The sequence below is a fragment of the Apium graveolens genome, chromosome 1, assembly GCF_009905375.1.
Source record: "Apium graveolens cultivar Ventura chromosome 1, ASM990537v1, whole genome shotgun sequence".
Taxonomy (NCBI): Eukaryota; Viridiplantae; Streptophyta; class Magnoliopsida; order Apiales; family Apiaceae; genus Apium; species Apium graveolens.
The window spans coordinates 135819153-135831381 of NC_133647.1; the positions used below are offsets into that span (position 1 = coordinate 135819153).

The 12229-nt window shown below is 31.8% G+C and overlaps 1 protein-coding gene and 1 long non-coding RNA gene across 2 annotated transcripts; both read right to left on the reverse strand.

Moving 5' to 3' along the window:
• Positions 1–179: 179 nt before the first annotated feature.
• Positions 180–4243, reverse strand: LOC141706944 (uncharacterized). The gene is made up of 6 exons (XM_074509853.1): positions 4240–4243; positions 3721–3855; positions 3317–3382; positions 2235–2363; positions 309–431; positions 180–247 (listed from the first exon to the last, which is right to left on the reverse strand). Exons 1-6 carry the CDS (start codon positions 4241–4243, stop codon positions 180–182), a joined length of 525 nt encoding a protein of 174 aa, XP_074365954.1.
• A 6-nt stretch (positions 4244–4249) lies between these two features.
• On the reverse strand, positions 4250–4845 carry LOC141659145 (uncharacterized). The gene is made up of 3 exons (XR_012549634.1): positions 4743–4845; positions 4509–4568; positions 4250–4300 (listed from the first exon to the last, which is right to left on the reverse strand). It is a non-coding gene; the product is annotated as an uncharacterized LOC141659145 (long non-coding RNA).
• Positions 4846–12229: the final 7384 nt, after the last annotated feature.

Genomic DNA, 12229 nt, shown 5'->3' on the forward strand with positions numbered 1-12229 from the left:
AAACACTATCATAGTTTTGAAAGGGAAAAAATTAAGTTACCAGAAAGTAATGGTGAGATCTGAAAAAGAGATTCGAAAATTGACAGGGAGATATGATCATTGTAATATTTTTATGTAAATTGCCAATTTTTTTAAATATACGTTAAAATATATTAGTCTTTTATCAAATGTGCGCAAAACTACGGGAGACTAGCCAATGGTGTAGCTTCTTCAATTGTTGATACTAAGACTGCAAGAAATTTAAGAACTAAAAGAAACAAACGAATTTTAATGTCATAAATAATGAAATAGTGTCTTATACTGGCCACCTGTAATTTGTGCAGTAGAGCCCTCAAATATTTCTTGTTCGACTATATGATCATCTACTGGACCGATTGCAACAGTTTCAGTCATCTCAGAAGATTTGCTCAGATCCAGTACTACTTGATCTTCTGCACACATGACAGGTATTTGTCAAATGATGATTGTCATAATGGGCATCACACATGCATAGACGGAACATAAGACTTTGAATTATGAGCGAAAATGACCACTCCACAGAAAAAGTCTCATCTGCAGTCTGTAATAATTAGAAATTCAGAGAATACATGTAATATCATAGGGAACTAATGACACATATAGGTAAAATTCATTTAAATAACTGATAATACTGAGAACTTATATTAGTATAGATTGTCAAAATATAAGACTTATATTCTTTTTTTCTCTGCACATATAAAATCATGGTTTCATTTTCTGGATTGGACATATATATAGGGGACTTGGAATGAACGTCACACGCATTGCGTATAATAGCACGACATATTGCGCATAGTGCAAAATCACTGAATATATCTTAATTAGCACATTCTACCATTACATGGAATATCATAGGGAGTCAACGACAAATGTAGGCAGCCTGCATTTACATAATTATTAATACTTGTCACTTGTATTGATGTGGTCAGGAAAAAACGTCCGACTTAAAAAAAATTCCTTTTCCATAGAATATAACATAACATGGTTTCATTTAAACATATTTACATAGAGGTAAATGTGTGCATTGACTAAGAATAGCAGAACATAAATAAATTTTCACACAGCGCGAAAAATGTAGTGCATTGCACCAGAGCTATTTGCTATCAAATTATTACACATTATAAAGTGAACACTAGAAATGGATAATAAATAACACATTTAAGGAAATTAAATCGGGAGGGAGAAATGATCACACCATTCCTAATAAGCCTTATGATACATGATGTTATGAACAATTTTACTTTATTTTAATAGAAAACGTGCTTATATATTGTATAATATTACAATATCAAGTACAGGTTCCTATCTTGGTATATATACAGGACGATGCATATTACACCTGGACTACAATAACACTGACATGTTTAGAGAAGCAACATTGTGACTGGGAGTTTTGAGGTTCTGGCTATCAATAAGTTTTCCCAGGTAAAATCTGGGTTGTGATATTGACTCATTGAGCCGTGAACTGTATAAACTGTGCAAGTACTGTATAATGTAGTGTCTCTTATGTGTGTAAAAGAGATATTATGGAGAAAACGTGATGTTAGAGCGATAAAATAATACTATGTCAGCTGCGCTTAACGTTTGTTTGGTCATGTTTGTAGGAGGCAGTACTAGAGGGCGTAGTGATCTGTAGAGGGCTAGATTTAAGAAGGTATGACCTCAAATAGGATTTTTTAGAGACTTTGAACTAAACTAGGTGATCTTTGGTAAGTTTAACAAATCCCGTATCATGGGGTGCAAGACGTGGGTTGTACAGGGTTTGAAGTTCTCAAAAGAGTGTGATGATCATCTTATTTGCTTACTATGCCCCTTTCCTTCTATATTGCATGCTTGAAACTTTAAAATTTTACACATGTGCTATTACCGCTTTATGTTTAATATATTCTTGTTCGTTGATTAGAATCACGAGACCAGTTATTCTTTTCTTTATACATTTTTTCTCATAGTGGATTATTTTATCCGGGAGTCCTTTTAGAAACTTTTCATTTTTTGGGATTGGAGTAAGGTCTGTGTACATCCCACCATCTCCAGACTCAGGATATACTGGGTATGTTTGGTTGGTTCTAGTCTTCTAATTTACACATGACTGGCAGGAGAATACACAATAGTATACCTTTGTCATCCATTGATACTAAGACTGAAAGAATTGTAAAAACTAGAAGAAATAACAAAATACTGATGACATTAATATTTAACTAATTTCATATACTAACCTTCTGTAACTTCTTTTGCTGTGGAACCCTCAGCTTTTTCATGTCCGATTGCTTCATCATTCCCTGGACCGATTATAATACTTTGAGTCCTCTCTAGAGATGCGCTTGGATTGTGTATTACTTGATCTCCTACACATACGACATACATGACAAGTATTTGTCAAATGATGCTTGTCATAATAAGCAGAACACATGCATAGTTGGCACATAAACGTCGAACTATGAGTGGAAAAGGCCAATTGAAATAATATATCTCAACTGCACTATGTAATAATCAATGATTTAAAGAACATAAATATAATATAATAATATCAAGTACAGTTTTCCTTTTTGGTAATTGGTTTGTAATTGTTGAATTGGCACATTAAGTATTGAACTCTGCAATACTCTTTAAGTATATGTATGTTATGCTCTATTTGTAATGTGTGTAAACAGACAAAATTGAAGAAGATATGATTTTAAGCCGATGGATATACAGTATTACTATGTCAACTAGGTTCAAATAGAGCTAGTTATATGGATTTGTTTAGACATGCACAAATCATAGCATTAAAGCAACTCCAACAAGGGGTGCCAACTTCCACGTGGCATGACATGGCACAACACCCTTGTTGGCTCTCTATTAAAGTTGATGGGGTGCCAAAAGTCGGCATCCATTGAGCAAGGTGCCAATTTATTTATCATTATATGGATAACAATTTAAAAATACAATATATTAGTATAACTAAATAATATAAATATTTTAAACGGGTGCCAACAATTGGGGCATTTTTTAGGAGAAGGGTCGAAAATTATGTGCATAGAAAAGGTAAAAATTATAATTTACGATGATTTGTCAAAGTCCAACCTTTGGAGATGATTTTAAGTAACTAAATATTAATGGTTATATCTTAAAAAGAATCGGGTAGGTTAACATGGAGATACGATGATTGTGTTATTAATATTTGTTGAGCAATTTAGAAAATATTAATAGAAGTTCAGTATAACTTTTCATGCATCTCAATTTAAAATGAGATGTTTGATATTAGGTTAAATGCACAACTCAGGGTCCTATGGACTATCACAGGGTCTGAACCTCTGACCTCCTGTTTGAAGTACTGCATCGGCTTCTTCCTCCATTGGTGGCCTATTATCTTCCGCTAATTTACCTGAGAATAACAAGATCGAATCAAATCCTTGGAAATTCGTAAAAATGACCCCTATATAAATAATTTAGAAAAGTATCATCTACTAACCAACCACAAAGTCGGGACTAGCTTGACAGGTGTCAGTTTAAAATTTTTTGAAATTCACATTATTTAGTTATAAATAGAACTTGTCAAAGTTTAGGTTTTAAAATGGCTAAAAGCAGCAGTAGCCTATTAAATTAAGGATGCTTAAATATATTCCAATAGGTGTGTCAAAATTAATAACCTTTCCATATTGGAACATGTAAAGTTAAGATCAGTATTTATACTGTTACTATTACTCAGTGTATATGTTGTACCTGATCTACTTCCGCCAGTAACTGGAGCTTTCAAACAGTTCCTAGAAAGACGTTCAAGTTCCCCTTCAGCAGCAGCGACCACATGGGGAACAATATTGAGTAACTTTGCCTGCTCATCAGATTTCAGGAGAAGGTCTTTTTTTTTTCAAATTCAATCATTGTACAGAGGTCAATGGGTGAAGGTGAACAATTGAGGTAATAATTGTAGTATAAATAGCATATGTAAGGAATTATTCTAATAATAAAGGATATTGTCCTCTCCACCCTTTTTCACAAGCTAGATCAAAACGATTTTTAAGCCTCTACAGCTCAGTAGCAATCCACTTGAAGTAAAAACAGAACATGTACCAAATGATTGAGTTAAGCTAATACAGGGAAACTGTTGAGCGCAACAATTTATTTAATAGAAGATTCAGAAAGAAGTAAGAAGAATTCAGAAAGGTTAAACATACTAATCAACTTTATGTAAGATAATATGCATAAATAAAAATGGTTCACTAAGCATAATCAATATTAAACACATGCTTACATGTTTCGTTATATCCTCGTGCAAAATTATCGCCTTCTGTTCAAGCTCATCCTGTCAAATATAGATACATGCTCAATGTTGGTCAACTAAAAGATGCTTATAAAGGACAACCACAGTCATGGTTATAAGGGATGCTACAAAGTCGATAGGCAATGATGTTTTTTTTTGCTAGATAAAATAGTTGATGATGTCAAACTTAATAAGATGATACAGAATAAATAAATCATAACATAACACTACTACTAAGGACAGTACTTACTACAGTAGGCTGTTTTAAAAGGCCACGTTGTATGCGTATCTTCAAATCTTTGCACTCTTCCTGCAAATAAATAGAAGCAACAAAGTTCCAAATTCATCACAATCAAATATAAGCTTGAAAATTTTACAAAAAAAATTTAATTTTAAACATTGAAAAAAAAGGTAAGCATGAATCAAGCATTTTTTAGCAAGACATAATGTCTTAGACAAAACTTACTAAAACCAATATAATTACCTGGGTTATGTTGCAGTTTTCGAGCAAATTGATACTAATTTTATTCTCCATGCCTGAAACATGCAGTAATACCTCGGGATCATTTTCACCATTATAAGTCCATATTGTGCCCGAAAATCCATGATAGAATAAACTGAATTGCTTTTGTTTATAGTAACTCATATCATGTTAAGGTCCAGCAATCATAAGAGACAAACTACATGTATACAAGTCAATTATTTTAAAATCTGCAATTTCATTAAATAATTCAACAATATTAGAGTTAAATTTATACTATGAGGACGGTATGCATGTGACCCGGCCTATGGTCTTTAAGAAGCTAACTTTGTACCATTATAAAATAATATGGAACCCAGTTCGAACTTCTAACGATATATGCATCTACCAACACAACAACACTAACCTGTGACTTGCAAGAGCTTAAAAATGTTCTGGTCAAAACGGTCATTCCTAGCTGCTCTGATTTTAACGAAACTTCCGATTAACTTGTCATCAAACAAGGTCCTGGGTCCCCTTAGAAGTTTCCTAACTAACCCCCTCTTTAGGTAGACCAGAGTCATGTTCTCAGGTTCTATTGACGCGTACTGGAGTGGAGGAATCCTGCGAGCTTTCAAGTTTTCCTTAGGGAATTTGTCATATATATCTGACTTCACACCATCATTCTCATCTGAGTCGTAGCAAGACATATAGAATTCACCTTTCTTGATTCTATCTTCCGCAGAGCGGAGATATTTCAGAGTCAAGGATTCAATCTCCCTGATAATTTTCCAAGCTAAACCAAAGTGCTCCATAAATTTCTGCATGCAAACAGTAAGACAAGTAATAAAGAAAATTCATAGCCATTATAGTACAAAACATAGAATAACCACCTGCATCAATCATCTCACCTCCAACTTGATCTTAATCTGCCCCAACCCCACCTCACCCCAGCGATAAAGAACACGACGCTAAGAACAATTAGGTGATCATATTTATTATCTATAATTATTCCATGGTAAAAAAAATTACTGTCCTTCCATAAACCAAGCAAGACCCATGGACAAGTAGAAATACCTAACAGACAGTCGTGATATTCAATTTTAAGTTGAAGAAATACTATAAATATGAGATAATAAGGTAACTTTGAAGCACATGCGAGAAATGAAACTTCCAAGATGGTCAATTTCTTCTTCATTTTTACATATATTTTATATATGTTTCCTGCTTCTGAAGATGACACAGCAAATATTTTCTTCAAATAACTTTCTGATTGAAATACTTCAAATTTAATAGTATTCACAAATGATAAAATTTTAGAGGTAAAAGGAATTGGAAAATATTACTATAATTTCGTGTATCTACTTATTATCTGTAAAGTAAGCGTACCCTGTCATAATCACCATCCTTTTTTTCTTTAACTAGTAGCCCATACTTTAAACAGACATGACATAGACCCTTGTTTCCTCTAATCTGAACAAATTCAACTTGCCCAATGCAGTGCCTGCAAAGAGCCTTTGGACAGCCCACGCAAATAAAATCCTGGCCTTTGTGGCATATGAAGCAAGAATGAGCATCTGAAGTAGTAGCATAAGTTTTATATGTTAGTAAATTCTTTGCTGACAGGACAATGAACATTCGAGCTCCAGACAAAAATACATCGTTATGATATTCCACTGAATTAAATTACAAATTTGTTCTTAAAATAAAAACATTAAAAAGGCTAAAACAATAATTTAATAAAATATATGTGAACACAAAGATCAACTCTCCTCGGTGACCCATATGGCATGTATTGAGCACATTCAAATGAGGCAAAGGAAGACTGCAAACAAAAAACTAAATATTTAACTGTATACCACAAGTCTAGGAATTTCTGGTGTTGACGACTGAATCATCATTTCCTATACATTTAGGGTGGCACGCTTTTATGCAATCTCTGAAACATTTTGGAACAACATTACTTAGAGAATGGCTCTACTCAGGATTGAAAGAGATAAAACGTGCACTAAAACTAAAATTATTACATGGTAAATATCTAGGGAAATTAATGACACAAAATACAGGAACTAATAACATAAAATGAACTTTCATATAGTCATCATGGTTCATGGAAATAGTCTATATATGTACTGAAAAATCAAGTTGGTTTCCGATGATTTAACTCTGACTGGCATTTTAAACAAGTTCCATGTCCTATTTCTGAAGAAAAATGTTTCTTTTATGTTAAGCTTTACCCAGAAAAGAATTATTAATTGTCAACATGTAAACCAATGTAATTACCTATAGATTTTCAAAATAATTGTATGAATGTTGAGAATGTACTTGAAACAATTAGTTTTAAAAAATTCGATAAAATCTGTGAGAATAATAACAAAAAGAAAAAGAAAGGGAAAAAGATTATGTAAATTAAAAACAAAAAACCATAACCGATTTCTGAAAAATAGTAAATGACAGATTTGTTTACCATTTTAGGTATTCCACACACACACACATATATATACATCAATAAGCGACTCGGTTCGACTACCGAATAACGAATACTCAAATTTATTGGTGTAAACTCGAATTGAGTAGTCTGCCCAAAAAAACGGAAATGTTAAAATATTATACAATAAAATAAGTTCTCCACCTTATGAAATTATATTTAATGATTAAATAATTGTATATTGTACATGAATTTCATCATAGAAAATAACTCAATTCCCTTATTTTTAACCAAAAAATTCCTAAATTCACTGAGTCCTACTTCGTCATCAAATTTCGGTCTTCATCAGATTTCGGTCGAACTTAATTATCCTCTATTCAACCATACATTTTTAGATCGATCATTACTAATCCACATATCCTTTTGTCAGTTGCATCGCCATTCTCTCCAATCAACTTCATTTTTCTCACTCTTCTTTCACTATAAAATTGTTATTGTCAAAATGCACCACTCAGTCTTCTTTTCTATTGTCGCCATTCAAATTTCTGACCTATGTTTCAATTTTTCTCATATATGAATGTTTGGTGATTTCGTTCGAAGTGCGATGATTTTTCCTGATTGTCTGAATATAGTTGGTGATTCAGTTCAGTGATTTTTTGGTCAATTTTAGTAATTTATATTTACATATAATAATTTAAGTATAATGTTGGATGATTTTAGGTGGTGATCGAAGATAATGGACAGATGTGCTTGTTGTGTGGTGGTTATGAAGGTTTTCTTCTAGTGATTATATGTTTAACTGCAGTGATTATTTTTTGACGGTGGTAACTTTTTTGATTTTAGTGGTCGGAGGGTGGTCGGAAGTACGTAGTTGCAGTCGGTGGTGGGAGTAGTTCAACCTATTGGGTTTCAACCCAATGTGATTGGTTGGGCCTAGTGATATAAGATATAATTGGATGGGCAATAATTGTATGGGTAAACAATTATTATCATAATTGGATGGGCAATAAGTGGTATCAGAACCGAGGTTCCTAGTGAATTGAGTTGGAGGAAAGTTTGAGGTTCAATTGGCATGGCGAATTTTCGATGATGGATTTGATGACAAGAAGCATACTAACGAGGGAAGAGACAAAGTTATGTGTTGTATGACGGTTGACTTGCAACCTGGATCAAATCATTTGGACTCGACACGAGATGAAAGAGATGATCGGAATTTTTTTAGTGGCTTGATCAACCAGGCGAATATTTTGGATAATGTTGTTGTTCTTCTTCAAGAGGCCAAAGGATTGTGAAAGCAAAGATTGGGTGACTCAATGATGTAAGGAGCATTCATGATTGATGCATGTGATTTTGTGGATGGAAATGTCGTTATTATGAAGAATGATAGTTTGGTGGTCACTATACGGGTTGTACTGATTCTCAAAAGTTGGAAGAATGAGATGAATGAATTCTTGTTCAAGGGGAGGCATCGGCGAAGAGACGTTGATATTTTGATGGTTTCCGTGTAATCTAATCTAGAGTATTAGGTTAAATGGGAGCATTGTTGGGTTTCAATCCAATGTAATTGGTTGGGCTTGGTGATACAAGATATAATTGGATTGGGTAATAATATAATTATTATAATAATTGGATTGTGTAATAATTGTATGGGTAGGAAATTATTATCATAATTGTATTAGGCAATAATTATATGAGTAGACAATTAGTATTATAATCGTATTAGGTATGTCTTTTTGGCTAAGTTTTGTGATGGCTATATATAGATAGTCATTGAGTTTCAATGATGACTATATATAAATAGTCATTGAGTTTGATTGATGAGAGGAGTGTCTAAGATGTAGACTTAAGTATCGCTCGTGAGCGGATGCTTAAGTATTGTGCTTAGACATCCTTGATTGATTGTTAGTGTTTGGTTGAGCATTGTTTGGCTTGGGACACCATTGAGGTGTTATGTATCTATTGCATTAATGATAATTGCTTGGATTAATAATACTAGTTGGGATGCGGATTTTTCGTGTCACACATATTTTGTGTGTACTCCGCATTGGTAGATTAAATCTCGTTTATGTGTATGTTTCCTCCTAACACAACCATGTTGATTTTTTTGACTTTGGTAATTTTTTATTAACATTGATGATTTTAGGTGATTTTAGGTGGGAAGACAGTAGGGATAGGTGGTTGACAAAGGTGTGGTGTGGTGTAGCCGGAAGTAGAGGCTGGGGGAGTGAGGAGGAAGGATGTGGTGATGGTTGGGATGAAGAAGATAGATTTCAAATGAATAGCCTACATTAAAAGTAGCTTTAAATTTGTGTAGTGGAGATTAGTTCTCATATCTCACATAAGTGTGGGTGCTTATATATTAGTAAGATTTTGAGTTAGAAAGAGAAATAAAAAACCTGATATTCAAAACGAGATTCTAAATATTTTTCTCCTCTTTTTACGAAATAAATGTATATTAACATTTTGGTTTTCATTATATTTACTTTTTAAGATCAATATTTGAATCAGTAACTGAATTTTATAAAAAGAATTATGTAAAATTTCCAAATTTTTGACCGAGATTCAAAAAAACTTGTAAAATTTATGTGATTGGAAAATAGAATTTTAAAATCTACAGGATTCCCAGATTATAAGGTTTTCTCATGATCTTTTTTTAGATTTGAAAAAAATTGTTTGTGATTGGTTTCTTTTGGAAGAATTGTAAATATTTGAAACTACTCAATTTTTCGATTTTATAAATAATTTTTAAAGATCGTTATCTCGGTTCTCCGTTTACAAAAGTTCTCCATTAAACCTTATCTTATATAAATATTAAATTATATTACTACCTAAGAGCAGTGCGGGGAACAAGGGTCGGGCTTCGGATATTAATCAATCTCCTCGCCCAAATCTCAAAATTTTCAAATAAACCTTCTATGTTGCAGCCCCATACAAAAAATAATTCCTCCCTTTTTGAAGTGGTCTATCTCAAAATCATACATCACACACACAGAGAATGATATAAATATATACTATTATATTAAAGTGCGAAGATTAAAAGTTTCATCGACATAACATTAAAAGTTTCGTCGATTATCTGGTCAATTCATAGTTTGGTCACTCAATACACAACCGTTAGATAATTCAAATGAAATAACCATATAATATAATCCTAAAAATTATTGTTATGATTAGGCGGCGTGATGTTCAAATCCCAGAAACAACATATTAAAATTATCATTTACAGTATATAAGGATTAAAACAATCGTGCACCGTACGGGTTATAGACCAGTGTGTGTCTATATAAATATATATCATAAAAATAGTTCAAGGAACTTACTCCTGGTCACAAAATAGAAGAAGTCCCCCAACATAGCATAAAAAACACCATTCTTCCTTTGTTACACATTTGTGTGTCCTCTTTCTTCGTTTTTGACCTTCCTCCCTATTATTCATCATGGTGGCAAAGGTGGTGATGGCTTTTTGGCACCTCTAACATGAAAATTGATTTTGGATTTTGATGAATGTAAGGAATGGTGTAAAGATATGTGGGCAAAGGTTGTATATACATTTATAAAGCCAAGATTAGGGTTTTGAGATTTTATTTTGTGGGCTGCTTGATTAGGAGAGACATTTCTAGACCATATGAGCCCATGAGCCCAACAAGAGGCCCACTCGGAGGCAAAAGAATAATAATAAATAAACTAAAATAATAATAATAATAATAATAATAATAATAATAATAATAATAATAAATAGTATATAGTATAGTAATTATTAATAATAACAAACTATATCATACCCTTTTTTAGACAAAGGATATTATAGTTAAAGGATCACATAATAAAATTTAAACATTAGTATAATTTTTAAATTTGATAACTTGCAGAAAAACTAATGCCAAATTTAGAAAGGGAATTGATAAATAATCTTTAAAAAAATACTATTTAAGCTCCGGGTGTCTTGCAAATGACATAACTATCCATAGCAACGACAAATTCCAAGAATTTCACTATTAAAAATTATGGGCAAATGTGTAATAAACATGTCTAAAATTTAAAAGTGGAACTTAAATAGTAAAAAGTGGAGCTTATTTAATAATTCTCTTTAGAAATTATTACATATAATGGAAAATATTAGAGGGTGTATTCAATTTAAATTATATAGAAAATTTTCAAATTTCAAAAGTTTGGGGATATTTAATTTGAATTTAAAATAATCAATTAATATATAAGGGTATCCAACACATGAAGGATCGTTCAAAATCTTATGTTATTTGATTCAGATTTTTAAAAGTTTGGAAATAATCAACCTATATTCCAAATAATCTTTTAAAATCTAGACGTATTCAATATGGATTATAAACAATCTATTAATAATAATATGTTAAAATCTTAATTGAATATATTATGTGGATATAATCTATTTGATCATAATGTTGAATATTAAACTATATACACTATGCTTTTCATGATATTATTTTCTTTTTTAGTTCTCTAATCCAAGCACTTTTGATTTCATCGAATCCAAAGAATTTCTTTTTTATTTTACTCTACCAGACTTTTAGTTTTTAGATTTTGCTTAGAATTAAAAGAACACTTGGAATAAAAAAAATATATACAAGACTAATGTATAGGGTTCTTTGTGCCTCGCAAATCCATATAAACCCCATGATTTATTTGCATTATTTATTAAATTTTCAATGGTCACATAATATATGCACCATATTATCCAACCATTTCCTAAATTTCTTAACGTTTCCCAAACTATCATATTTTTTTTACTAATATCATGGTACCAAGATTTTAGTACCACATTTTTTAAACTAATGTAGAAAAATAGTTTGTTAAAAAATATTTTAATTATTAGATTTACAAATATTAATCGAGTTTCAAATTGAAAGAAGTTAAGAAAACTTTGTGAATGTATATTATAATAATTTTTTTAAAAGAAGACCATTGTTATGCACAAACACACACATATATATGTGGGTATATAGATACATATATTTATATATATGTATATAAATAAATAACAAAGTTCTATCGAGTCCTTTTTTTTGAAGTCATAGAGTTCAACATCATGACCAACTATTACAATCCA